At 30.0% G+C, this 25,925-nt stretch overlaps 2 protein-coding genes across 3 annotated transcripts in view; one reads left to right on the top strand and one right to left on the bottom strand.

Moving 5' to 3' along the window:
• Positions 1-2,734, top strand: part of LOC143232886 (transmembrane protein 214-like) — a 38,761-nt gene extending 36,027 nt beyond the window's left edge. The window contains exon 17 of the mRNA XM_076468903.1: positions 2,286-2,734. Coding sequence (XP_076325018.1) covers positions 2,286-2,415 — 130 coding nt within the window. The 3' untranslated portion in view covers positions 2,416-2,734. The remainder of the gene's footprint in view (positions 1-2,285) is intronic.
• Positions 2,735-3,626: 892 nt separating this feature from the next.
• The window catches only part of LOC143232887 (deoxyribonuclease TATDN1-like), a 43,732-nt gene continuing 21,433 nt past the window's right edge, over positions 3,627-25,925 (bottom strand). For both annotated transcript variants that reach the window (XM_076468905.1, XM_076468906.1), the window contains exons 6-11: positions 24,963-25,005; positions 14,690-14,816; positions 9,427-9,503; positions 8,573-8,643; positions 4,052-4,184; positions 3,627-3,874 (exon numbers count right to left, since the gene is read on the bottom strand). In XM_076468905.1, coding sequence (XP_076325020.1) covers positions 3,766-3,874; positions 4,052-4,184; positions 8,573-8,643; positions 9,427-9,503; positions 14,690-14,816; positions 24,963-25,005 — 560 coding nt within the window. In that variant the 3' untranslated portion in view covers positions 3,627-3,765. The remainder of the gene's footprint in view (positions 3,875-4,051; positions 4,185-8,572; positions 8,644-9,426; positions 9,504-14,689; positions 14,817-24,962; positions 25,006-25,925) is intronic.

Here is a 25,925-nt window from a genome sequence, read left to right as displayed (position 1 = left end):
AGGCTACTGGTATTTCATTATAGTATCTAATGTTCATTTGAATTTTAAAAATAATACACTGATTAAGGCTAGTTTAGGGATTAAGCATTCCCAGGTTGATAGGTGCATTGAATTGGTTTTATTTTGGTACTCTGAACTAATATGTATTTTTAAGGAAGCTAGTAGTGAGGATGTTATATTTATATATAGTTTGCAGGTTGGGGAGAAGATGGAGGCTATTGTAAATGAAGTTTAGGAAATAAAGTATAAACTGGGAAATGACAGTAGGACTTCAAGAGGAAGTTAAGCATTTGCATGCAAAAAAAGCCATCAGCTAAGATTAATAATGATATTCAGGAAGTTAGAAAGTGTAGTGTTAGGGTTAAAAGTAGTGAACTTAACCCTATTTTTTTGAGCAACAGATATCACCTCTTGACTTCTGTAGATGAGAAACTATTTGAGGGAGGGAAAGCAAAAGGAATAGAAAAAATATGGATTATGGACTTAATGATGTTATTGTTATAGGTGATTCCTTGACATGGCATCTGGATAAAATAGACTGTGAGGTAAATAGGGAGAAAAGAGTTAGATTACACTACCCTAGAGCACAGGTGGAATAATAACTGAAAGAGCAAGAGATATAATGAAGGGGATTGGCAATGATGTATTTATAGGCTAACTGTGTAAGAAAAAGTCAGAGGAGCTAATTGAGAGATTGATAAAAGCATTTAAAGATAAATGCCATAAGTTGAGTAAGGGATATTGCCAAGAATTAATTGTAGAAATGAAATTTTTAGTAGGTCACTAGGGCTTAAATGCTAAGCTCTAAAATTAATGTGTAAGGATGGAGACAGGCTGATTGGATTTGTGGGATCAGATCAGTGGAAGTAGGAAAGGATTTTTGGAATGGATGGTTTAGATTTAAGTAAGAAAGGGTCTGACATGTTTGCAAGAGTTATTAACTCAGCTGTAAAGAAAGTTTTAATCTAGGACTTGACAGAGGTGAGGGCAAAGATAAACTATATGAAACATGGGAAATCGTTTTAAAAATACCTATAACAACAGGCTTAATTGTTAATATTGTAATGCTAGAAGTATAAGAACAACTGATAGATGAAAACAAAGTTGAACAAGACAACTGTATCAATTTTGATTAAAATTAAAACTAAATAAAATTGGGAAGTTTAATGATAAGGACCTTGGGCCAGATAATATTCTCCATAGGTTTTAAAAGGAGGTCAACAATTAAATATTTGAGCCACTTGCCACAATTTTGTGTAAGTCTTTGAATCATGGAAATTAGCTAATGTCACTCCTGTCTTCAAGGGATGTAATAGAAGTTGTCCTAGTAATTATAGACCTGTTAATCTTGCATCAGTTGTGGGAAAAGTTTTAGAAAGTCTGTTCTTTGTAAAGTCATTTAACAACAGAGTTTAAAATTTTATTGAATACTAAACGTTTCATTAAGGGAAAATGACATAGATAAGTCATGGGGAAAAGGTGTAAAGTCTGAATTTCTTTTTTCTGGCCAGTAACCACAAAGAAAAATGTATTGGTTAGCCACTGCATATTTATTTAAAGCAGTTAATGTATGAGATGTGAGCATGCTTTCCTGTGTGTGTGTGTGTATTTCTGTTTAGTGATCTTAACCAGAAATGTGAATGTTTATTTAAATGTGACAAAAAAGTATGATAGATGGTAAAAGTTTAACCAAATTACAGTTAAACAAACTAGTGAGAATGTAACTATATGTACAAATTTAGACTCTGCATTTATATGTTTCTATAAGTTAGAAAATAACTATAGTTCTGATAAATATATAAGTTTGTGAGTTTTAATCAACACAAAGGTGGTAGTGGTTATTGTTTACCTGAAAGTAATATAATGGTTAAAAGGTTAAATCTACTTTCATTACATTTTTCTGTTTAGATTATTTTAAGTGAGTGCACCAATACACAGAACTGGTTAGATTAGGTTGTTACTGCTGGATCTGAAACCCTTTTGGAATTTAGGCATATTAAGAGTAACCATTATCTTTAATAAATACACTTAAGTTCTTTCAGGTATGAGTGATTTGCAACTTTTTCAATTGTTTACTGGTGTAACATATAAATATCAATTTTATATTGATATTTAATATACAAGATCCTAAATCTTCCACAAAGTTTACAGAAAACTATCTCATGAGTTGAGTCATAATGTATATTTTTGTAAATGGGTAACACATTTCAGAAAACTGTTCCCAAGGATGATGAGGTAAGAAAACAGTATTTTTGTTATAACTTGTAATATTTCTGTTGTTACAGAGGAAGTCTTTCTGTAGAGAACCTTCAGAAGTATGCTGTTGATACTGGAGCTGCTGTACAGAAGTACGTAGTTTTGGTATACCAATGGTCAGCTCAGCAAGTTTCAGGTTTAGTGTCCTCAGGCAAATGAAGCAAGACCTGTGGTAATTTTGCTGCTCAGAAACTAAGTACATTCTTTTGAGAAAAGTTTAGTGATTCATGTGGTTTGTTGAATGTGACCTGACATTTAAACAAGTTTTCTTCTCTCCTACTCCCACGTGTTCATGATATTGAGAATATTTGTTCCTAATCTTGGCAAACTGTTTTGAGATTTAATATAAAAAATGAAGCATTTCATAATTCTATCACTATCATATATACGTAATTTTTTTAAAAGGCAAGCATGTTTTGAAATTTTATATTGATATTTAGATGTCTGTGTCATATTCTAATAAAGAAGCTGAATCATATACCCCTGCATCAGTTGTCCTTTTATACATCTTGAGTTAATATGTTGACTCCATTTTGGATATTTTTACTGTTACTCTGTACATACAATTACATAAGAATCAGTGGTGAACTATTTGTACCCAGTTACATATATGTCTAAACTATTTGAAAACCTGTGTATTTCAGAATGGGTGAACAGTTTGATTTCAACATTTTTGTACTGAAATTCTTTGGTAATGGTGAATATAGATGTAATTTTGAAAGTTCTCAGTGGAGTACTGGAAACTATAAATAAGCTTGCAATTTGTGTGTGCAAGTTTAATTAAACATGAAATTAACCCAAATCTCATTAAATCCTTGCACTCTCAAAAAACAAAACTATTCAACTGTATCTGAACCCTGGCAAGCCTTAACATCACCTTTGTACAAGGTTGAAAGTTTCTTGCATTTTAAGGTGTTGTTTGTTGGCTTTATTTAACTTGTCATGTTCGCACTGTTTAATATCAGGTAGAGTTTGTAACATGCAGGAAAAACATTTTGCACAAACAATTTGGATAGTGCATACCATTGGAGCTGGAAATAGCAATAAGGAATGTACACCTTTAAGCAGAGGCAGGTAAGTGTTATAACATCTGGAGCAGTTTCAATTTTAAAATGGAAGGTAATGCTAATGAAACTGTACCATCAAATTAAGTGTACTATTATGGGAAATGCAACCCCAAGAGCCATAACGATCCTGCTTCAAATGTATTAATTTGGAAGTTCTCAACAGCCACTTTCATCATGCCTTGTTCCCAGGTTTTCTTTTACCATTAGTTCAGGGGTCTACTGGTTTATCACAGCAGCAATCATCATGATTAAAAATGGAGTCCATTAACACATGCTATAGGGGGACACACTTGCACAGTTTGTGAAAGTCAGGGTAACTTTTTTTTTTGCAATTATTTGTTCAAAATACAGTGAGTGTATATAAAGTCAGTGTATTTCAAACATTTTTTCAAAATTCTAAATGCCAACCAAACTAATACAAATATAAATTTAATATAAGGATTCATGATTTACAACGTTCAAAAAATACATTCATTGTATTTTCAAATAAAACTGTTGCAATTTCTTCAATGTCCTGATCACGAACTCCAGCAAGCACTTCCAGAACTTGGCTGTAGAATTAAAAATGTTACCCCATAATGAAAATTCAGATGAACAGAAAATTATTTTTGTCAATTTTTTTCCAAAAATAAATTTGGAATATTGATACTAAAATAATTTGGTTGAAAACGTTTTTGACTTGCATAACATTTTATCTTTCAATGAGGTAAAATCTCATGTATACTTACATAATGTTTGAAGGCTCATTCCTATTTTTAACCAGAAATCCTGACTGAAATTTTTCTTTCTTTTTGGATGGAAAGACAGTTTTTACGCATTTTGCGCTTGCGTGTGAAGGCCTGATTTCACACCATGGTGCATCTGTTGGAAACATTTCACACAAAAGAAAAATTCAGTTTTATGACATCAGGTTTAAAACGAGATAACACAGTTAAAAGCTTGGGAATATTAAACATTAATTACATTTTGTTAAAACATTTTCATAAACCTTAAAATAAAAGTTTTGAGAGAAAGTAATATTAATAATCTACAACATAACTGCATCCACTGATCTTAACTTTGTCAGTTACATGTTTGTAAAAAATAATCCATTTATTATATACCCAGTGTTGAACAAAATTAATAAATTAGCTAGAAATATTTGTTTTGAAAACTTAACAGTGAAGAACTCAGTTTAAACTTGTTTCAGTTTCTGATAAGAAAGTAAAAAAAACAAACTTGTATGTACATGATGCATGAGAAATATATACATCTGTATGTTATACTAGTTCAATTTTTTACTTTTTACATGCACATCCTGATGAATCTACCACTGAACAAAACTCTTAGCACATTTCTCAAATATTCCAATTGCTAGAATGTTGCTTTTAACAAATAGTAATGAAATAGTAATGAAATAATGAAATGAAATAGTAAAATTTTTACCATATTCTTTAACAGCTTCTATACTTTTGAAATTATTGTTCAAGCTTATTTTGGTAGCAATTAAGTTATAGCAAACAATGCAGGAAAAATACTTCTTAGGAAGTGACGCATAAATTCTGTTCAGATTTGTAAGTTATGTTCTTTAACACATCAAAATCTATGAAGTATAATAAATACTTTAACATTTATAAAACAGTATTAAAAATAATTATGGAAAAGTACAGATAAGTCAATAAGTTAAGAAACAAAAGCAAGCAAGTTATCTATATATTTTATTGCTTTATATTTGCTTTAAACAGAGCAGAATATCTTATTTATACAACTATGAGTGTTTCAATATGGGGTTGTGAAATGTATATTTATATATCCTGTATAACTCTCCACTATTATATGGTTGTTTTGACCTTAGCTGTTTCCACACAGCCTTAATAACCAGGCCAAACATTGGTTGCAGATGTCCTATTTGGCTTTTTTTTTTTTTTTTCTATTCAAGTATCATTTTATAATTGTTACTACATACCCTGGGTACATGAACTCAATGAAGGACAATGGGCAAGATAACTGAACTTGCTTAATAGCAGTTAATGTCTTTTTGTGGAGATCTCAAAACCATTGCACAAGGGGCTGCCTAGCACCATATTATTCACTAGCATGCTTGTATGTACATATTATAGGTTCACTATGACATCCTTCCCCATTGCACCAAACATGCTCACCCTTTCAGTCCTAGGGGCATTATTATGTTACTGTCAATCCCACGAGCTGGTGGTGGTGACTAGATGCTTTCTCTCTAGTCTTACACTACTAAATTAGGGACGGCTAGCACAGATAACCCCCGTGTAGCTTTGCACGAAATTCGAAAAACAAAACAAACATCCTTCTCTCCTCTGTCACCAAACAACATAAAGTTTCCTGTTGTTAACCAATTTGAACTGATCATTTCATTGTTTGGAAGTCTGTTTCCCAGTTTAGTTCTCTCTCCTATTTTGAAACACTGATTTTTAAGCAGCTTCATATCCATCAGAAATGCTTTGTGCATCATACTGTTCTGAAGGTATCACACATAGCTGTACTTACAGCTATGCTATTGACTGTTGGCAGAATCTGTCTGCTGCATTGTCATATGTAGTGTAAACATAAGGTTTAGGCACAAAAAGGGACCTGTTTGTCCATCTCAGCTGTCCCATTCTCTCAGTGAGACAAAAACTAATAAATACATAATCTAGAACCAACCCTTATGGTTTATATATCTATCAAACTTTCTTTTAAACTCTTTTAAATTCACTGCCTCTATAACATCCAAAAGCAACTCCTTCCATAGGACAGCCACATATTTGAAAAATAAAACTGTCTTAGATGAAGATAGCTTCTATCTTGTCTACATCTATATTTGTATATTCTAGTTCTATAATTCTCACTGTTAAGTATGAAAAATGTTGATCCATAAACATGATCAATTCCTTTTAAAATCTTAAATGCTTCAATCAGATCTCCTGTAACTTCTTTTTCAAGATAAAACAAATTTAAGAATATTAATCTTTCCTTATATGGAACTTCTATCCAAGTACCATTTTAGTAACCCTCCACTGAACCCTTTCCAACAATTCAATGTCTTTTCCAACCTGAGGTAAGAAATCCAAGATTGAACACAATATTCAAAATGTGGATTATACAATGAAATTACTACCTCTTTAGACTTGTATTCAATATTTTTGTAGATACAAACTAAAATCATATTTGTCCTGCCACTAGCAACAGCATACTGCTTGGATGGCTTAAGAGACTGATCAACCATTACACCAAGATATATTTCTTTTAATAACACTATTAAGGTAATTCCCATCTAAATTATATGTGTAATTATGATAATCCATCAGCCACTTATTAAATTATCTTCACAGCCATGTTGATGATATCAAGGTCTTGGGGAATAAATCTATTGACCATTCCTTCATCTTTGTTATTAATGTAAATGAAAAAGAACAAAAGGTCCTAAGACTCAGCCCTGAGGTACACCACTTACAACATTAATCCAGTTGGACTGAAGTTTACTTAACTATAGAGTTACGTTTTTTTACAAGTTTTTTATGTGTCACTTTGTCATTCTCTGAAAAGCCAGATAAACCAAACCTCCATCCTTATCCTAAACTACATTATGCAGTAATATTTTCAAAGCATGTCAAAAAATATGTAAAGCAAGATTTTCCATTAGTGAAAACATGTTGACTATTTCATAAAATTTTAAACTTTGTTAAACGACTTTGCAAAGTATCTCTTATCAGACTTACCAAAACCTTTCCTGTAACTGATGTAAAATTAACAGGCCTATTGTTACTCGTACAACTACTATTACATCCCTTGAAGATTGGAATGACAATAGCTAATTTCAAATCTGTTGATACTTGTCCACTATTCAAGGACTTACAAAAAGAAACTGTGGTAAGTGTCCTTGACCTCCTTTAAAACCCTTGAGGAAATATTATCTGGCCCAGGAGCCTTAGCAGTCTTTAAGCTTCCCAATTTTATTCTTTTAGAGCTCAGAATTTATGTAATTGTCTTGCTCAACTTTGTTTTCATCTATCAGTTGATTAAGATGAGGAAAACTGCTTATGCATTCATTAGTATAAAGAAAAAGAAAATTGTAATAACCTAACAATCAGATACCAGCCATCCTTTGTTATAAACCAAGAGTCCTATCCCCATCCTAACATTGCCCCTAATGTACTTTTAAAAAAATCCTCACTGTTAATTTCTGTGCTTACAGCCAAATTTTTCATGTCCTTTTGGATGTTGTAATTTCCTGTTTGACCAAATTTCTTGATCTTCTATTATTCCAGTCAATTTAAATTTCTTAAATTTGTGATGCTTTTCTTCAATTTTATTTTTTTATACTCTTTGTGAGCCAAACAATTTTTTCCCCCACTTGCAGCTACCCTTTCTTTCTGTAAGGAATATATTTGGTTTGAACGTTGAAAACTTTTCCACATTTCCTAAGTGTCTCCAAATAATGCAGCTGCCCAATTCACAATAGATAATTCTTGTTGTATGCCTTCAAAATTTGGAATCAAACTATCATTCATTATTCCTGATTTCCATATGCAGCCAAACATCAAACCTAATACACTAATAACTTGTACCTAGGTGTTTCCCAATTTCCACCATCTCAAACATTTCTATACTAGAAGTTAACAATAAATCAAAAATAACAATTGAAGATCACAACCACAGCTTCTTAATATCACTTTTGATATTTGTGAGTTATTTTTATGCTATTAACAGTACTAGTTTTACTTCAATAGATTGCATATTGTAGCCTTCACTAGTCATAAGTTTACTTTGTGTGTCTTTCATACCTGCTTTCAAATAGCATTCATCAGAGTTTCATCTGGTGTATCAATACCTAATTGGTGTGAGATTCAATCTACAGGTCACATAATCAAATCAGTGTCAAACATGCTCGACCTATCAACCATGAGGGCATAATAATGTTACATTCATTCCCACTATTCATTGGTATAAGAATTGCCTAAATGCTGGCTGTAGTTGGTGTTGACTAGCTACCTTCCCTCAAGTCTACCTTTGCTAAATTAGAGGTGGCTAGTGCAGATAGACCTCATATAGCTATGTGCAAACTTTAGACCAAACCTTAACGTGACTGTACTCTAGCATAGTTCATTTGTATACAAGAGAGGGAAGTAATTCCCTAGTACACATTTCATACCTGCTTTATTCATTGTTTCTATAATTATTCACCAATACTGTAGATATATTTCTACCAAGCACTTCATTCATTTGATAAAAGTCTTATTATAAAAACACACTACCAGTTTCAATCATTATTCTTTCTGATGGAAGAGAAGCAACTACATCCACGTTTTCTGGTGTTTTCAAAGAACTGGAAAGATAGAGAAAGCTCCATAAAGAGAAAACAATGAAATTTGAAAACATTTTTTAAATAACACTAAACATTACAGCCAGTGATCGAGAATTATTTATTTTCATAAATTTACACAGGTTTTGTTACAAGTATATTTCCTACCATATCCAATTTATTTTGTTTCATCTCTCTAGCTGAGCTGACCTAATCTAGTATTGTTTATATGTCATGTTTCACAATTTTAAGTCAAGATTATTTCCACTAGTTTTATAAACAAATCATAAGATTTGTGTAAATTCTAGACAATACTCATATTAAAAAATTATTGATAAAATGATAAAATAAAAATTACTTGCAGAATGTTTTACAATATATGAAATACACTTGTTAACTAAGAAGAAAGGAAGCATTTAACATGTTACTTTGCTGTTGTGTGACACTTGTTTTGTTAAAGCAATAAAAGATTATATTATTATGTGGATAAGAAAAATTATTTTAATTATAACTCAAATAATTTTAGCTTAATATTTACTAGTATATATTTGTTGTCATTATTATTCATAGTCAACAAAATAAGTTACAAAAATGATAACATCACAAAAATTTTAATATGAACTTAAATCTAAAAGTTTGTGGAAAAATGTGCAAGAAGAATTTATCAACAACAACATAAGAAAATAAAATAATGTATAAAGAAACATCAACAGTATATACGTGTACCTTAAACACCAAAACTGATAAAACATGTTTTAACATGTACATGCTTTTATGTTACTAAATCATACTGATGCTTTGACTTACCATCCATTAATACCAATGTACAAACCAAGATCCAGAAACTCTCTCGCCTCATCCTTGGATCCGTCAAAAGAATGAACCTTTGAAGTAATAAACGAGTTTCAAACACTGAACCTACAGAAAACAACTGTCATCGATGGCCATACAATCTTCTTTAATACGTACTTCTAGATTGATAGTTATGCATGTGTATTACCTTGTGTATTACTTACATCTCTCTGTGTCTGTGTGTGTGTGTATTAGTTTGTTACAACCAAAAAAACAAAAAAAGAGGTGAAACAAAAATAAAAATGCTGTACTAGTTGAAAGGATCCCATGGTACAAGCTATAATGTGTGATATAAAATATACCCTAGGTTGTGGAGGTAACTGAAGAAGTAGGAATCACACTGTGGTGGAGATACACCATCTGTCAGTCTTAATCTCCATTCGCTAGTCTCACATAAAGAAATAAAGTAAAGGAATGGTAATAGAAATCAAAATGAAAAAATAGCAGATGTAAAAATAGAAATTAGGAAAGTAACACAAGGATGTGTAAGCCCACAACATCCCACATCTGTATCACCCTCCATTACCTGCAGACAACTCTGGGATAGTCAGATGGTAGCATATTCATTTCAGGTATCTATGTATCAGAAATGAGTATGCCACTATCTGGCTATCCATCCAACTTGCTTATATTTAGTGAAAAAATGTTAGAGTGGTAAAGACACAGGGGCAAAACCCAAAATACCAGGCTTAATCAAAAACTGCCTTGTCTATTTTGATGTAAAGTTCCTTTAACAGTCAAGCAAATACATCAAAATAATTCAGAAATGCATGAACTTGTTTCAGGGGTTAGTTAATTAGAGTGACCACGTATTGGAGAAGGAATGCAGATTATGATTTTGAATTTACTCTATTTAAACAAAATATGTTAAACATTTAGTAAAATGTACAAGTCTGTTGTATCCAACATACCACGTGTTACTAATAAGGTATTTGTGCTTAAGATATGTCTGTGAAATGATGTAAGACTGACTCAGATGAGTCAAAAGTGTAATGTGATATTCATGTGATAAATAAAATCAATTTTCTCTGATGAACAGTTTGTAGAACCTGGTGAACAACCTTTCAAGAAGGAAGTGCCACCATGTTTATGCTTTTGTCTACAACCAAATCATTTCAAGTATGCAACAAAATTGAATAGGAATACACTAAATATTAACATCTTCGGATAAACAATACAGAAATAAACATTTTACTCCCTGTGCCTTTATCTTACAAGAATAAATATGTTCTATTCAATTTTTACTTTTATTCTTCTTAGCAAAACAAACAGTTCATCTCTAAATAACTAGATATAAAAACATTTAATTTTGTTAAACTTATCATCACTTTTAATATTATTTCTGCTGTTGAAATTATTTCAAGAGTTGCTCAATGTTTGGCAAATACCTTGAGATTTTCAATTTGAGGAAGGTCTCAATACTTAAATCCTTTAGTTGGCTTTTTTCTTTCATGAAATTCATGTTCAAAAACACTTGTTTACAAAAGAATGTCGACCTGAAGGTTTACGTAAGTCCAGATGCCAATTGTTTCAGCTAAATATAAGTGTCAGGTAGACAATTCCACACTTCAATTACAATTTGGTCTTGTTTAAGATAATCTATTTCTGCTGTTTTGCAATTTAAAGGAAGATTTCTGCCCCTTCAGATTCTCAAGTTCAATAAGAAGTTCTTTGAATTAGGAATTCTAAAAATCCTTGTCCTGACAATCTGCTAATTCAAGTTCAAACCATGTTCAGTAAGATAAAAAAAAACACAACAAAAACGCTGCAAACTTCATTGTGGATGTGTCGGATTGACGAGGTTTCAGCAAAAATGAACTTTTTAAAATCACTCAGCAAATACATCTTGCATTTTGAGAATTGTTTCTGCAAAATACTTGAGGTCAATATTGAAGTCACTTGGTTGTTTTTATCACTTCAATGTTGGGAAATGCACCAATTGTCTCAACATCCCTGTCAAATAATGACAGATTCCATTCAAATGAATTTGAATACTTCTTCCAAAAGCAAAATAGCAGTATTCCTCTGTCCCTATAGTTTCCAATTTAGTACTTTTTAAGTGAGAAGTTATATCAACTACAAAGAAAAATTTCTGTAACCACTAAATATCTGTTAGCATATTCACTGCCATTCTCTTGGATGAACACATTTACTGCTTCATGACAGAATTGCAAAATACTAAAGCACTCGATCTCTATAAAGTTATCATACCTTGTTATGCAAAATGTCAAAATACTGGCTATTGATTTCAAAATGTTTGCCACAATGCTATTAACACCTTCTACCACTTTGTTAACAATCTGTTCCACTAAATCTATTACTTTTTATGACTCCCCTGGAAAGGTTTGTGCACAGAGTGCTTCCTGGTAGGTTATGTAGTAAAATGAGACTACATCAAGCTCAAAATGTTTTAGAAATAGAAAAATGGAATCCCTGTGTGCACCATTCATTATTATTCTGTTGAAGTTCATTTCTTTTTGTTTTAAAAACTTGGTGACAGCATATGTAGTGTCTTCTTCCAGAGTCTGCCCTTTAAATGGCACTAATTTCATAAACTCTTCTTGAGGTCCTTGAGAGTCCAGATATCTACTGAAAAGGGCAATTTGTGCAAGTTAATCTACACAGCAGGCAACAGAAAACTCTGGTGCTAAATATTTGTCACTAACCTGCTATTCTTTTATGTCTGTGGTCATATTTAGTGCTGTTTCTTACTATCTTTGTAGATAAATATATATGTATCAATTTTTAAAAAAAAACTTGTTTTGGTTTTTGAAATTGTTTTTGAGGAGTATTTACAGAGACTCACAAGTAATTACACAAAGAATTGCATGCAGCTCTTAAGCTGTTGGATGAAAATGTCTAATTTATAACTAGTTATTTTTAGCATTCTTGTATCTGGTATTGTGTATCTAGTACTTAATCTTCTCTACTACAAACATTGACTAAATCAGCAGTGTAGAATAAAATAAACAGCTAAGTACATAATACCATGTAGAATGGCACTGTAAAAGATCACAGTCTGCACACTGACCAGCAACTGTGCACACAATGTTAAAAGGGAACAACAAACAATCAAAGTAAGCTGCAAATTAATATTTTCACCACCTGCCTTATAAGTTTGAACCTTGTTTAAGCAACCTCTTTTTAATGAACATTATTTTCTGTGTGTAAATTAATAAGTCTAAATTGGACAGAGATAGGGTCCTATGAAAATTAGGGGGTAAAAAAAGAATACAACATGGAAATAAATGAGTGAAAAGCAACTGAAAGACCTTACCGAAAAAAGATGGGTTGATGCCTTCAGAGATATTATTACATCATCTGATGATTTACTTTGCTATTCTAAAGACATTTTCTTAAGTGTCTGACAGCTATAAATATATGCTCATTATCTTTATAGTTGTATTTAAGGCTATTCCCAACTGCATCACAATGGAATTTTTCAGTTAAAGGACTTTATTTCATAACCATAACTTTCACTTTGAAGACGAGATCATTACTTTGAATTAGCAGGATATGATTTTGGAATCTATTGCTGCTTTAAGTCTTGTGCTCTCCAAGACTTCATGCTTTCATGGAGAAAACTAACAGCTCTAAATACTTTTACAATTCAGCTGTATCTATAATACTTAGGTAGTTTTAGACCATCTTGACATTTGTAGGGAAATGGTATCTCACTTATATGTGTGTTTTCATAAACTGTAATTGGTTCTTTGTAAGTCAATACATTACTATGTTGCATTACTTTTCTGCAATATAATATTCAAAGTAAATCACCAAAATCCAGAGAATAACTATATTTAAATGTCTGATACAGTTCTAATGTCTTACTAAAACTTTAAATTAAGGTCAATATTCTATATAGTGTTATAAACTTCATGCAAGTTGTATATATGAAAAAAAATAACATACTTTGTATATATGTTTTTGATATTTAATATGTACCATTGACATACACTTATAACCCTTAATTAACTTCTATGAGGTTTTGTAGGTTGTACGGTAAATGCTCACATTGGCATCAAAATGCTTTATGAACTAATTAAATAATCTATTATTTTTATTCTTTAGTTTTTAGCTGCAAAATACAGTAACAACATATAGCATTTCACAGCTAATTTCAGTACAGAACTTATAATTGGTTTTATTATAACAAAAAATTATTAGCTTTAAGGGAACAATCTCCCAAGGTAAAAACAAATAGATACTTCTTTCTTCCAACATACAACATCAAATAATTAAAAGCTATAAATAATACATTATGGTTAGAATTCTGGCTTTAGTTATTAATAGAGAATATTCATATGTCTGTGCAAAACCTTTATAAGTTCCAATCATTTAAAATCATGTAAAATAATTTCATTACATTAAAATCATTATATAAAAAATACTTCTTGGTCTATAGTGTAATGTATCTAATAACTGGGGTCTAATGGATGATTGGAAGAGAAAACGCACCTACTTAATTATATAAATAAATAAAAAGTTACTGGTTTTTATGAAACTGAGAAGTAAATAACATAACTTATCTTAAAACTATTAAGTTAAACTTTACAGTAACTGTAAATGGTGTAACATTTAGTGAGGCTAAAAGCAATTGTACAATTATAAAATTTTTTAGTTGTAAATTTGTCATGATGTAAAAATATTTAAATAAGTTGAGAAAGTTTCATGACTTTGTGACTAGTACTTATCTAATGAATATACAACATAACCTACTTGTTAACTTTAATAAAAGATAAAAAAAATGTATCAGGACACAAGTACCTCAAAATATTAATTATTTCAAAACGTTTATTTTCTCATTAGTAGTAAAATAGTCTATCTGAAAGTAATATTAAACATGAAGCTTTATTTTATGGCAAAATACTAACAGAGTACTTCACAGAACTGCTTCATATATAATCAGTGATGTCGAGAAACCCACTTATTGAGAAATTTATATGCAAAAATGGCTCGTTTGGGTTGAGAAAATATTTTACATAGAAGAGCAAAGAACGTTTCAACCTTCTTCTATGTAAAATATTTTCTCAACCCAAACGAGCCGTTTTTGCATATAAAAATGCTTTATATATAGTTATTTAAAATGTAATACAAATGAACTGAAATAAGTGAATTTCTAACTTTTTCCAGATGAAATAATTTATCAATTTTCTTTACCCAAGTCACTTTGTAATGGTACATGTAAAAAGAACATAAAGTTAATACTCAGACTTACCACTGCTGTGGAAAACCTCTCTCTGTTTCGCTTCAGTATGGTAACAAGATCCGAGGCAGAGTTACGACAATGTAGAAACATAGGCAAACAAGTTTCTTCAGCTATGTCAAACTGATGCTCAAAGTACCTATGAGATGAATATTTGATACTTGTTATACTGATATTAAAGATGTTATTCAACACTTGTAAAAGACTCTTTGATACAGCATGCTTTAGTTATTATTTGGCAATGGTTCTGAAAACTTAAAAAATATAAATTACCACTTTGTAATGGATACTGTTATGTACTGGTGAAACAAAATGTCATTTTACATATGTATTAGAGACTTGATAGATATTATTTTATATTCATATTACACACTAAAATCGACCAGGAACCAGGGTTAGTAATTGCAAAGATTATTGGAAGTATTACGTCGCCAACCTTTATTTATATAAGCAGGATAATTGTCCAGAGTATATCCTGTTTATAGATATTGGTGTTTTAAAGAAATTCCTGGCAATACTCCTACCTCCTCGTTGGTCCTGGCTGGGAAATGTCTAAAATATAAATAGACGGCTAAAGGAGTATTCAGTGAGTAAGTTATGATAGAAGAAAGGATGATAGTGGAAAGCTATCACTAGTAAGAAAGGATGAAGAAGATAAAGAAAATAAAAATGAAGAAAAGGGAGGAAGAGAGAAGTGAGATGAAGGTAGAGGACAAAAAGGAAGAAGAACACAAAACAGAAATCTTAGAACAGAAGGAAATTAGCTATTTCTCAGATAATAGTGAACTATTAGAGATGAATTCATAGAAACAATATTTACTGAAAAGCTGGAAAAAGACACCTTTAACACATTAAAAAAAGAAAATGAAAATGACGGACATAGTGAGAATAGTTATAATGCAACAAAATGTGATTTGTCATCTACTTGGAAGGAAAATATAGACAATATAAAAGAAGAGAAGAGAATGCCTACTTTTGCAGAAGTTACGAAGATGAAAGTAGAACTGAAGAGTGAAGGGAAAATGATGAGAACAAGAAGCAGAGAAAGAAGTAATAGTAGGAAAAGAAACGTACTCACCATCATACCCAAAAAGAATATGACATCAATGGAAACCAAACGAAAAGTACAAAGTTTGGTTAAATCCAAAGAACTGGAGATAGGTGTAAATGCTGTAAAAACTATAGCTATAGGTGGCATCTTGGTGGAAGTAGAAAAAAAGATTAATTTACTTAAAGATGCACTATTAAAAGCAAAGGATTTAGAAGAAAACTTTGATATAAATGTACCTAAAAAGAGATATCCACAAATTATTATTTATAATACAGATGATATGAACGATCAAGAATTTGGCACTAGTATTAAGGAACAAAATTCAGAAATATTTGAAGAAAATGATGTAATTATTGTTAATAAGAAATTTAAAACATTCAGAGGTTTCAATTATATTGTTACAATTGAACCAAATAAGTTTAAAAAATTGTTACAAGTTAATAAAATTAAACTAAATTTGGGAAGTTATGGAATTAAAGAATATGTAAGACCCACAATTTGTTATAATTGTGGAAAATTTGAACATTTTGCTAAATATTGTAAAAATGTTACTACCTGTTTAAAATGTGGACAAGAGGGACATCAATATAAAGATTGTGAAAAACCCGTATTTTATAAACTGTTATAATCATAATAAAAAATTTAATACACAATTTTATGTGAATCATTCTTGTAAGAATTATAATTGTAGGATTTATCTTAAAGAAATGGATCAATTAATTTCGCGTACTGATTTTGGCTGGTGTTTTAAATTATTTTCTTTTTGTAACTCATACTAATTTGGCAGTGGCACGAGCAGCCAATCTGCAGTTAAACTAAGATATCCTACAAAGAAATATGGATATTATTTCCATAAATGAACTGTATTATTTTGAGGAAAATATAGTTCATTTCTCTGAAAGTATAAGAATTGTTTTTTGTTGTGATGTCCCTAGGCAGGGATTATCATTAATAACAAAAACATTAATTATTATGTTTTATGTTGTACAAACAATTTAGTTGATATTAAAATTACTTATGAAAATTTTATAATGATTATGATTAGTATTTACTGCTCCCTGTCTGGAGTCATTGATGATGACCTTAATATGTTACAAAATTTTATCAGAAAGTATAATAATGAAATTATTTTAATTTTAGGTGATTTTAATGCTAAGTTGGAATCTTGGGGCCAGAGGCCACTTGATGATAGGGGGTTTTCAGTTACTAACTTTATGGATTTAAACAAAATTATACTACTTAATAATTTGGTCTCAATACCAACTTTCTCCTCAATTAGAGGGGGAAGTTTGATTGATTTGGCAATGATAAAGTACAATAACGAATTTGATATTCATTTTGAAGTTACAGATTATATTACTAATAGTGATCATAATATGATAGAATTGCAATTTTCAAATTTTGATATAAAAATAGATAATAATGAATTTATAAATATAAATAAACTCAATTGGTTGGATTTGAAAGTAGAAATAAGAGAATATATAAATGAGATTAAAGATGAGATAATCAACAAAGATAATATTGATAATTATTTAATAAAAATTACAAATAAAGTTAAAGAAATCTGTTTAAACAATTTAAGGTATAAGAATAACCAAGAATTTTGGATACAAACAAGCCTACTGGTGGAATACCAAGCTAAAGATCTTCAAAAGTAAAGTGAGAACTTTACAGAGAAGATTTCAAAAGATTAAAGATATTAATTTAAGACACTATTATATATTAGAATACAAGAAATAACAAGCAAAATATAAAAGGTTAATTATTTTCACTAAAAAAGAAGCTTTAAGAAATTATATTACAAGTATTACTGGTAATAATATTTTTGGTATTCTATACAAAACTACCATGGATAAAAAGAAGAAATATTTACAAATTAATGAAATGAAAGATAAAGATGAAAATATCACCAAAAATAGATATGAAGCTATAAATGAAATTCTTAATTATCATTTTCCATGGGTGAATTTTAATCAAGTGGTCTATGAAATAGGTTTTTGCAATGAGATACAGAATAATAATGATATTGATGTGAATATAAATGAAGATAATATTACACAGTATGAAATTAATAAAGTCATGGGGGAGATGGAGGATAATAAAGCTCCTGGATATGATAATTTAAAATTGCCTATAATCAAAAAAATATATTTTGCTAATAAAATTTGGTCTATTAAAGTATTAAATTTTTGTTTTAATAATGGTATTTTTCTGTTAGTTTGGAAAAAGGCTGAGGTGACTCTCATCCATAAAAAAGGTAAAGATAAAATTATTCCTAGTAGTTATAGACCAATATGTCTTTTGCCCATTTGGGGTAAAATATTTGATAAGATTTTGAAATATAGATTGACTTATTTTATAGAGAAATATAAATTAATTGATAACGCACAATATGGTTTTAGGAGCAAGAGATCTACTCTTCATGCATTACAGAAACTTAAAGATTATGTTTATGAAAGTATAAATAATAAGTGCATTACATTATTAATTTCTTTGGATTTTAAAAATGCTTTTACCTCAGTGGACATCATGATCTTAATAAAACATTTAAATAATCTAAAAATATACTTGAAGTTCAAAAAGGTGATTATTGATTTTATTCAAAATAGAGAAGTTTTTATAGAAAGTACAAGAAATATAATAAGGGGATTCCATAAGGATCTAGTATGGGTCCTATTCTGTGGAATCTTTTATTGATGGAATGTTAAAATTAAAGAGTACAAACAATGCAAACATACAAGCATTTGCTGATGACGTCATTATCTTAATGCGAGCAAAAGATTCATACCTATTTACGTCTTTGTCTAAGGATATATTAAATAAGGTTAAAAACTGGATTTTAGATAATAAATTAGAACCTAATATAGATAAATCAAATTTTATTTTAATTTATAAAGGTAAGAATATCACGCATATACCTACAATTATTATTAGTAATAAAAGAATTAAATTTACTAAAGAGCTGAAATACTTAGGTATTATAATTGACATAAAATTAAACTGGTTATCACATTTTAATTTTGTTAAAAGTAAAATAGTTAATGTTATTCACAAATTAAAGCAAATTTCAAGAGCCACTTGAGGCTTGAAACCAAAAATTTTGAAAGATATTTACATACTAAGTATAGAAAAAATGATAACATATGGATATGAAATCTGGTTTGAATATACAGAAAGGATTAAAAATAAAATTTTACAAATTCAAAAAAATTGCAATATTACCCATCACAAAAACCTATAAAACTGTAGCTAGTTTAACACTTAACACCTTAACGAGGATTCCCCCATTAGATATAAAACTAGAAGTTGGTGTTAAGCTTTATAAATTGTTTTTTCTTAATCAAAATATTAAAATAGAAGATGAAGTAATTGAATTAAAAAATACTGAAGTTCTAATGGAGCTAAATTTTTCTCCCTGGATCAACCATAGTTTTCATTAGTACTATGATGAAGATTTAAAACAATTTAGTAATAAATTTTATACAGATGGCTCAAAAATTAATAAAAGTTGGATGTGCTTATATATATATCTTTATAATGATGAAATTAAAGATGAAAGTTTGTTTAGATTAAATGGTAATACAACAGTATTTATGGCTGAACTGTTTGCAATTTTTAAGACTATTGATTTCATGCTTAATAATAACATTTATGAAGCAGCGGTATATTCTGATTCAAGGTCATCATTAATGGCACTTAAATCAAGTGAATATAATAATTATTTAGTTAATAGAATTAAAGAATATATTATCTACAATAATTTTAATATTACTTTTGTTTGGGTTAAAGCCAACATTGAGATCAATTATAGTGAAATAGTAGATTTTAAAGCTAAGGAAGCCACAGAGAGAATAGAAATCAATGCTAAATTTGGATATAGTAAAAAACAAATTAAAATGAAATTAAATAAAGAATTATTAAGTAATTGGCAACAGAGATGGGATGATGCTTCTGTTGGTAGATTCACCTATAAATATTTTAATAAAGTAAATTTTAATAGATGTAAAGGAGATTTTTATATGAATCAAATTTTAACAAACTATGGTTTTTTCCAAAATATCAAGCAAGAATTTATGGAAAATCTAATCTATGTCTCTGTGGAGAGACAGGAACACAAGATCATATAATTCTACATTACAAAAATTATGATTATATAAGAAAGAAATATTTTCCTAAAAATTATTTAAATTGGAAATTTAAGAATTTATTATTAAATGCAGGAGCAGTAAATGGTAGTAAATGTATTATTACTGATATACTGGAAAAGTTATGTTGAAATTTGTTTGATTTATTTGTTTGTGTTGTTAACTGATGTAATAAATTGTAACAAACTGATGTAATACATTGAATTATTGTAAAAAAAGAAAATGTTGAAATTTGATTAATTTGTTTTGTGTTTTTGTTACCAAGTACGCAACTGATGTAATACATTGTAACAATCTTGTAAGTTGAAAAAAAATAAAATTGTATTATTATTATTATTGTTATAATTATTATAAAAAGAAAATGTTGAAATTTGTTTGAATGTTATTGGTTTTTGTTAGTTACCAAGCAGGTAACTCGTATAATACATTGTAATACTTTTGTATATATATATATTAAAAAAAAAGAAGGATTTGGCAACAAATCTTCTAGTTGGAGGAAGTTTCATTTTGTAATTTTAGGTTTTATTAGTTTGATTTGCTCTACTGGCCAGGTTCGTGATATTGACTTTAGAGTGATTAGTGAGCAGTGTTGCTTTGCAGCGGCTTAATCATTCTTCGAATACCCCGTAAGGGGTGGGTTGATAGCATTTTTGGTTGGTTACACACTAAAATCAAATACTATATTATCACACTGTATTTGCCACTTGTTGCATTTTTTACTGACACTTTCTCTGGATATTTAATCATATTATTTGACTTGTTAGATCAATTAAAATACACTTGTAATTAATAGAAAACATATCAGTTTTTGTGAACATCAGGCTGTATTTTTCAAGATGTTAGAAGTATTTGGGGCACTGAAATTTTATCTTAGATTTATTCATCCTATAATAATACCAATCAGGAGAGTTGTGGGGTATTTTTATATCAATGTACAGTATAATATACAACAGACTGTTATACAAACAAGAGATCTTAATTAGCTAATAATGTAAGTTATTAAAAAAATAAACCATAACTTCAATATATCTCGCAGCCAGGCAAGGGGTAGCTGAATCAGTCACATAACACCTACTTGTGTTCAGTTGTGCTTCCCATGGACTTTAAATTTTTACTGGCAATTCCATTAATTTACTTTTGTTACTCATTCCATGATTCCTTATAGTTCTGTTGTATGTTCATAAATACCAGATAACTATGACAGTATGGTAAGATACAGTATCATGGTAGAAGTAGATAAGGTTCTATGTAAGATTAGAAGTTATAAAATTAGGCATGGCATGGCCAGGTGGGTTTAGGAATTTCATCTCGTAATATGAGGATCACTTTTAGCTGTGGTGCATTATAATGTGACAGTCAATCCCACTATTATTTGATAAAAGAGTAGCCCAAGAGTTGGTAGTGGGTGGTGATGACTAGCTGCTTTTCCTCTTGTCTCACACTGCTAAATTAACCCTTGGGTAGCTTTGTATGAAATTCAAAACACAAACAAACAAGAAGTTATAAAATGAGAATGCAAAAGTCAGGTGGCATTGGGATTTTTAAGGGTGGTGAGTGTCAAATTGTTTTGCCTCCAGACACCATCATTACACCACTGTTGTAACAATGTCAGTTTTTGAAGCTAAAAAATAGTAGGTGTTTAAGGAAAACAGAAACCACACAAGTGTTTGGAGAAATATTTTCTAAAACATTTAATTTTGAGCTCAAAACTTGTTCAACTATATGGGAAATTTACAAATATTCATTAACAGTATTTGTTGGAATGTTAATTGATATAAGTTTTATTGTATTTTATTTATCATTATACATCACATTTTATATTGTTAGTTTAGTATTCTTATATAGGACTAGCCCAAGTCTTCTAACCTGGAAGAACATTGTGAGATAAAGATTACAACTGAAAACATCAGTAAGGACACCCTACTGATTAAAACTGTGTTCTCTAATTTTAATAAATAAGAATATAAGGAAAGTACATTTAACTAGCTGTAGTCATTATTGTTACCAGGTTGAATTGTAGTTTTACTTTGAACAAGAGCTTGCTATCAATGTTAGGTAATCTTAATTCAGTACATCATGCAACTATAATTACTAAATCAGCCCTTACTATGATGACTGTAGTCAACCAAAAATAATGTTCTAACAGTCTGAAAGTATTCAACTATAAACAACTTATAATATTCAACACTAAAAACAATGAAAAGCTCAACTTTCTTAAGGAAAGTATGTAACATGAAATTATGAAAATTCATAAAATATTTTAAGAAGTTTTTACAGATTTTGAAGCCAACTTTTGGAAAATCAGAGCTGCTAGAAAGCCAACAACATGTACATATAGGCCAACAGAGTGTGCAACTGTACTAGATTATTTCTTCCTGTATCTTAATCTGTATTGCTTCATAATTCATGTATTTCATTGTATTTATGTACTGCAGATATAAAAACAAATTGACTGCTCACCATTGGGCTTATTATAATGACTTAGGTCTAACATTTAAAATGACACCTCAGAAATACTGACAGCTTTTCATTGTTCAGTTTGTTCTCATGCTGTCAATAGCAATACGTCCTTGATATAAAACTTGTCATGCATCAACATACTCAGATCTCCCTGTTGCAACACATCTTTCACATGACTTACTGTGCATGTTTCAGGAAAACTTATGCAGAATAAATAAAAATTGTAATTCAAAAACTTACAAATACAGATAATAAAGAAGTAAGAAAGCAAGGCTGGAGATACTGTAGATATTATTTACTCTAACTACAAACCTCTATTCTGGCTCTATGTTGTTACCTAGAATTATATTTGATGGAGTCAAAATAGGGATTTGTAGTTTGAGTAAATAATATCTACAGTATATACTACTTTGTTTGCTTTCTTTTGTTTACGACTCCTATTTGTGTAAGTTTTTATATTCCTAATTTTTTTTATATTGTTTGCTAGCATTTTTGTATGCTCAACTATAGGCAAAGGATTACTTGATATGATAACTAACCTTACACATTGTAACGATAATAAACATAGCTAGTTGTTAGCTGATATGGTTCATGATGATTTACTGTAGCTATTGACTATTTGATAGCATTAGTTTCAGATGTAAAATGTTAGGCTGTAGACTGTCATGAGGATTTGACGGAAAATACAGTGTGCATTTACCATTTGTGTAATTAAATTCTTTATATATAATACATAGCAATGGGCAAATATATGCATAGACGAAGACACAACTCCCATCAATTTTGCCAGCAGAAAGGCTGCCTTTTCAAATAAAACATGTACATCAAAAGTATCACTTTAAATAAATAAATCTTCATGTCTTTTAAAATAGTTATTCTACAAATATGTGTAATGAAATTTTATATCATGTACTGATTCTATTTATACTGCAAAACTTCATACATAATATTAGGGTTGTCTCCCTAAAGACACTGATTGTATAGTGTACAAATCATTAACTATCTACATGTTACAGTCACATAATATTCATATGCTACTGGCTGGTAAATCCTGTTTCAACCTGTACTTTGAGCTTTTAAAAGGAACAGCAAATATATGTAAGAAAGCTAACTTCAAGAGGTAATGACCGTATCATTTACATTAGAATTATGATATTTGTTTTAGCTCATGTGATATATAGAAGAAACAAATTTACTTTTCAATACCCCTGAGATGACATTCACAGTACCTTATTTAGTATTCTACAAAAGGTTTGGGTGTAACATACAAAACTCTTTCTGTTGTATGCTGGCAAAAGAACAATTATAATAATAATTATAAACATGTGATTTTGAGATAAATTTCTTTTTCTCATAAGCCTAACATACATACTTTTTTGTGCACTTTTATGTATGTACAACCATAGTAGTCAATAATAAAGGTTTTAAAGAGTTGTTTGAACTGAATCTTTACTATTTAAGGTGCTTTTTGTCTGAACATTCTATTAGAGTTTTGTGCAATTCCTTCCAATCTCTCTGGTGTATCACTATCGTGCTTTACAATAAGCCCTGCTTTCCCATCATAACCAAGATTTCTCAGTTGCAATCAAAATGCAAAAACCACACATCTCCCACTTATGGAGAGCTTGATGGGAATGTATTTCAGAAGTAAGTACCTTTATGAAATCAATTCTAATCTTGAAAATGTAAAATTCAAATCTATGAAAAAATTCTGTTAACCAGAATACCTATAATGAAAAGAAGGAGGGTATGGAAAAAGAGTTCAGATTAGTGAAACCCAAAGGTTACTAGGTATGATTCCTGACTTTTCCCATGAAGATTAACTAGTTCCAAGCCAAAATTTTACTGGTTTCTTTGGAACTCAGAAGAAAAGGCATTAATAGATTGTTTTTGGGAGGCCTGAAGCCCTCCAAAGTTGTCTAAAGCTTTGCTAGCTGGCCTCAATTATTTACTCACTTATTTACTGATTTTGTTGAATTAAAAAAAAAATGAAAAATCAGATATTAAATCTTATTTTATTAAATTGATATTTGGTTTTGTTTGTTTTGGTTTGAATTTCGTGCAAAGCTACACGAGGACTATCTGCACTAGCCGTTCCTAATTTAGGAGTATAAGACTAGAGGGAAGGCAGCTAGTCATCACTGCCCACTGTCAACTCTTGGGCTACTCTTTTACCAATGAATAGTGGGATTGACTATCACATTATAATGCTCCCACAGTGAGTATGTTTCGTGTGATAGGGATTCGAACCCATGACCCTCATATTACGAGTTGAGTGCCAGGCCAAATTGATATTTGAATGGTATCATTATTTAAAACAAAGAAGTTACTTGAGCACATTTGTGTTGGTATGTTAACATTAACTTATTACGAAATTCATTTATTGGTTGGAAAGAGTTAAAGTTGATATATGTACCTAAAACATTAGTGCTACTTTACACATCCTGGTGGCTAAATACAGTAAAACATAAGTTCAGCTCTGGTTTACCTATACATTCTACATCACATGTCATATTTCAATAAGAAGTCCCTTCTTCTCCTTCCAAAAATAAAAAGTTAGGCTTAGCAGCACTTATTCAGAATTCCTTAAAAATCCACATAATATTCAAATTGTTTATGTTATTACCTTTGTTGTATTTCTTTGGAGCAAAACTGTTGTCTGTCATAGTCTGAAAATGAAAAAAGTAAAAAATAACTAGGTTGTCAAATACTCTGCAACTTCATGTACAACAGACCTCATATTCATTAGGATAAGTCAGTCATAATTTCACACAATAAAATTGTTACTAAATACATTCATTGATGTTAGCCATACATTAGAAACATCAAACCAACCATGAAGATGTAACACTTTAATAAGTAGGGTCATTGTAGTATTTGTTAAAATATACCTAACAATTGTACAAGAAACTTGAAAAATTCAAACAATGATGTTGAAGAGCTAAAATGAAACATTCTAAGATATGAGGATAATAAAATCCAACAGAGTGTCTTATGCATATTACAGGAATTTATAAATGTACTTATAAGGGTATACACACTTTTATAGAGGAAGTAATATACTGACTGAGGGTGGTAGAATAGAAAATACTTTTGGAGATTAAAAACATTAATATATTTACTATAAACATTCTGATATAACTTATTTAAAAGTGCACTTTAGGCTTAAACTTTTCAGTATAAATTTTAATGTACATTTATATTCCCTGTAGGGTACCCAACAAAACAATATTATCTACACTGAGATTATCCAATTATTTTGTTTCTCAGAATGACTGGTATGGGTATTAACACTTTTATTGATAAGCAGAGAACAATGTTTTGACCTTCCTAGGTCATCTGCAGGTTAACAAACAGAGTTTGCAACTGACCATTGCTGGACACATCTTAGGGATGAGAGTATAAGCAGGTACAGGATTGTAGGGGGTGTTGCAATTGGGTATTAGGTTATTAATTAGTATAGGTGTTCCTTTATATTGGTTTAATTTTGGCTTTAGTTGCTGTATAAGTAGGGCTGCTTTGATTATGCGTTTATTTATATTTGTTTCTCTACTTAGTATCTGGGAATTTCCTATGGTTATGTTTGATT

This window comes from Tachypleus tridentatus, chromosome 11, assembly GCF_004210375.1.
Source record: "Tachypleus tridentatus isolate NWPU-2018 chromosome 11, ASM421037v1, whole genome shotgun sequence".
Classification (NCBI taxonomy): Eukaryota; Metazoa; Arthropoda; class Merostomata; order Xiphosura; family Limulidae; genus Tachypleus; species Tachypleus tridentatus.
Note: the sequence above shows the minus strand (reverse complement) of the source record. Positions and strands in the feature narration are given on the sequence as shown.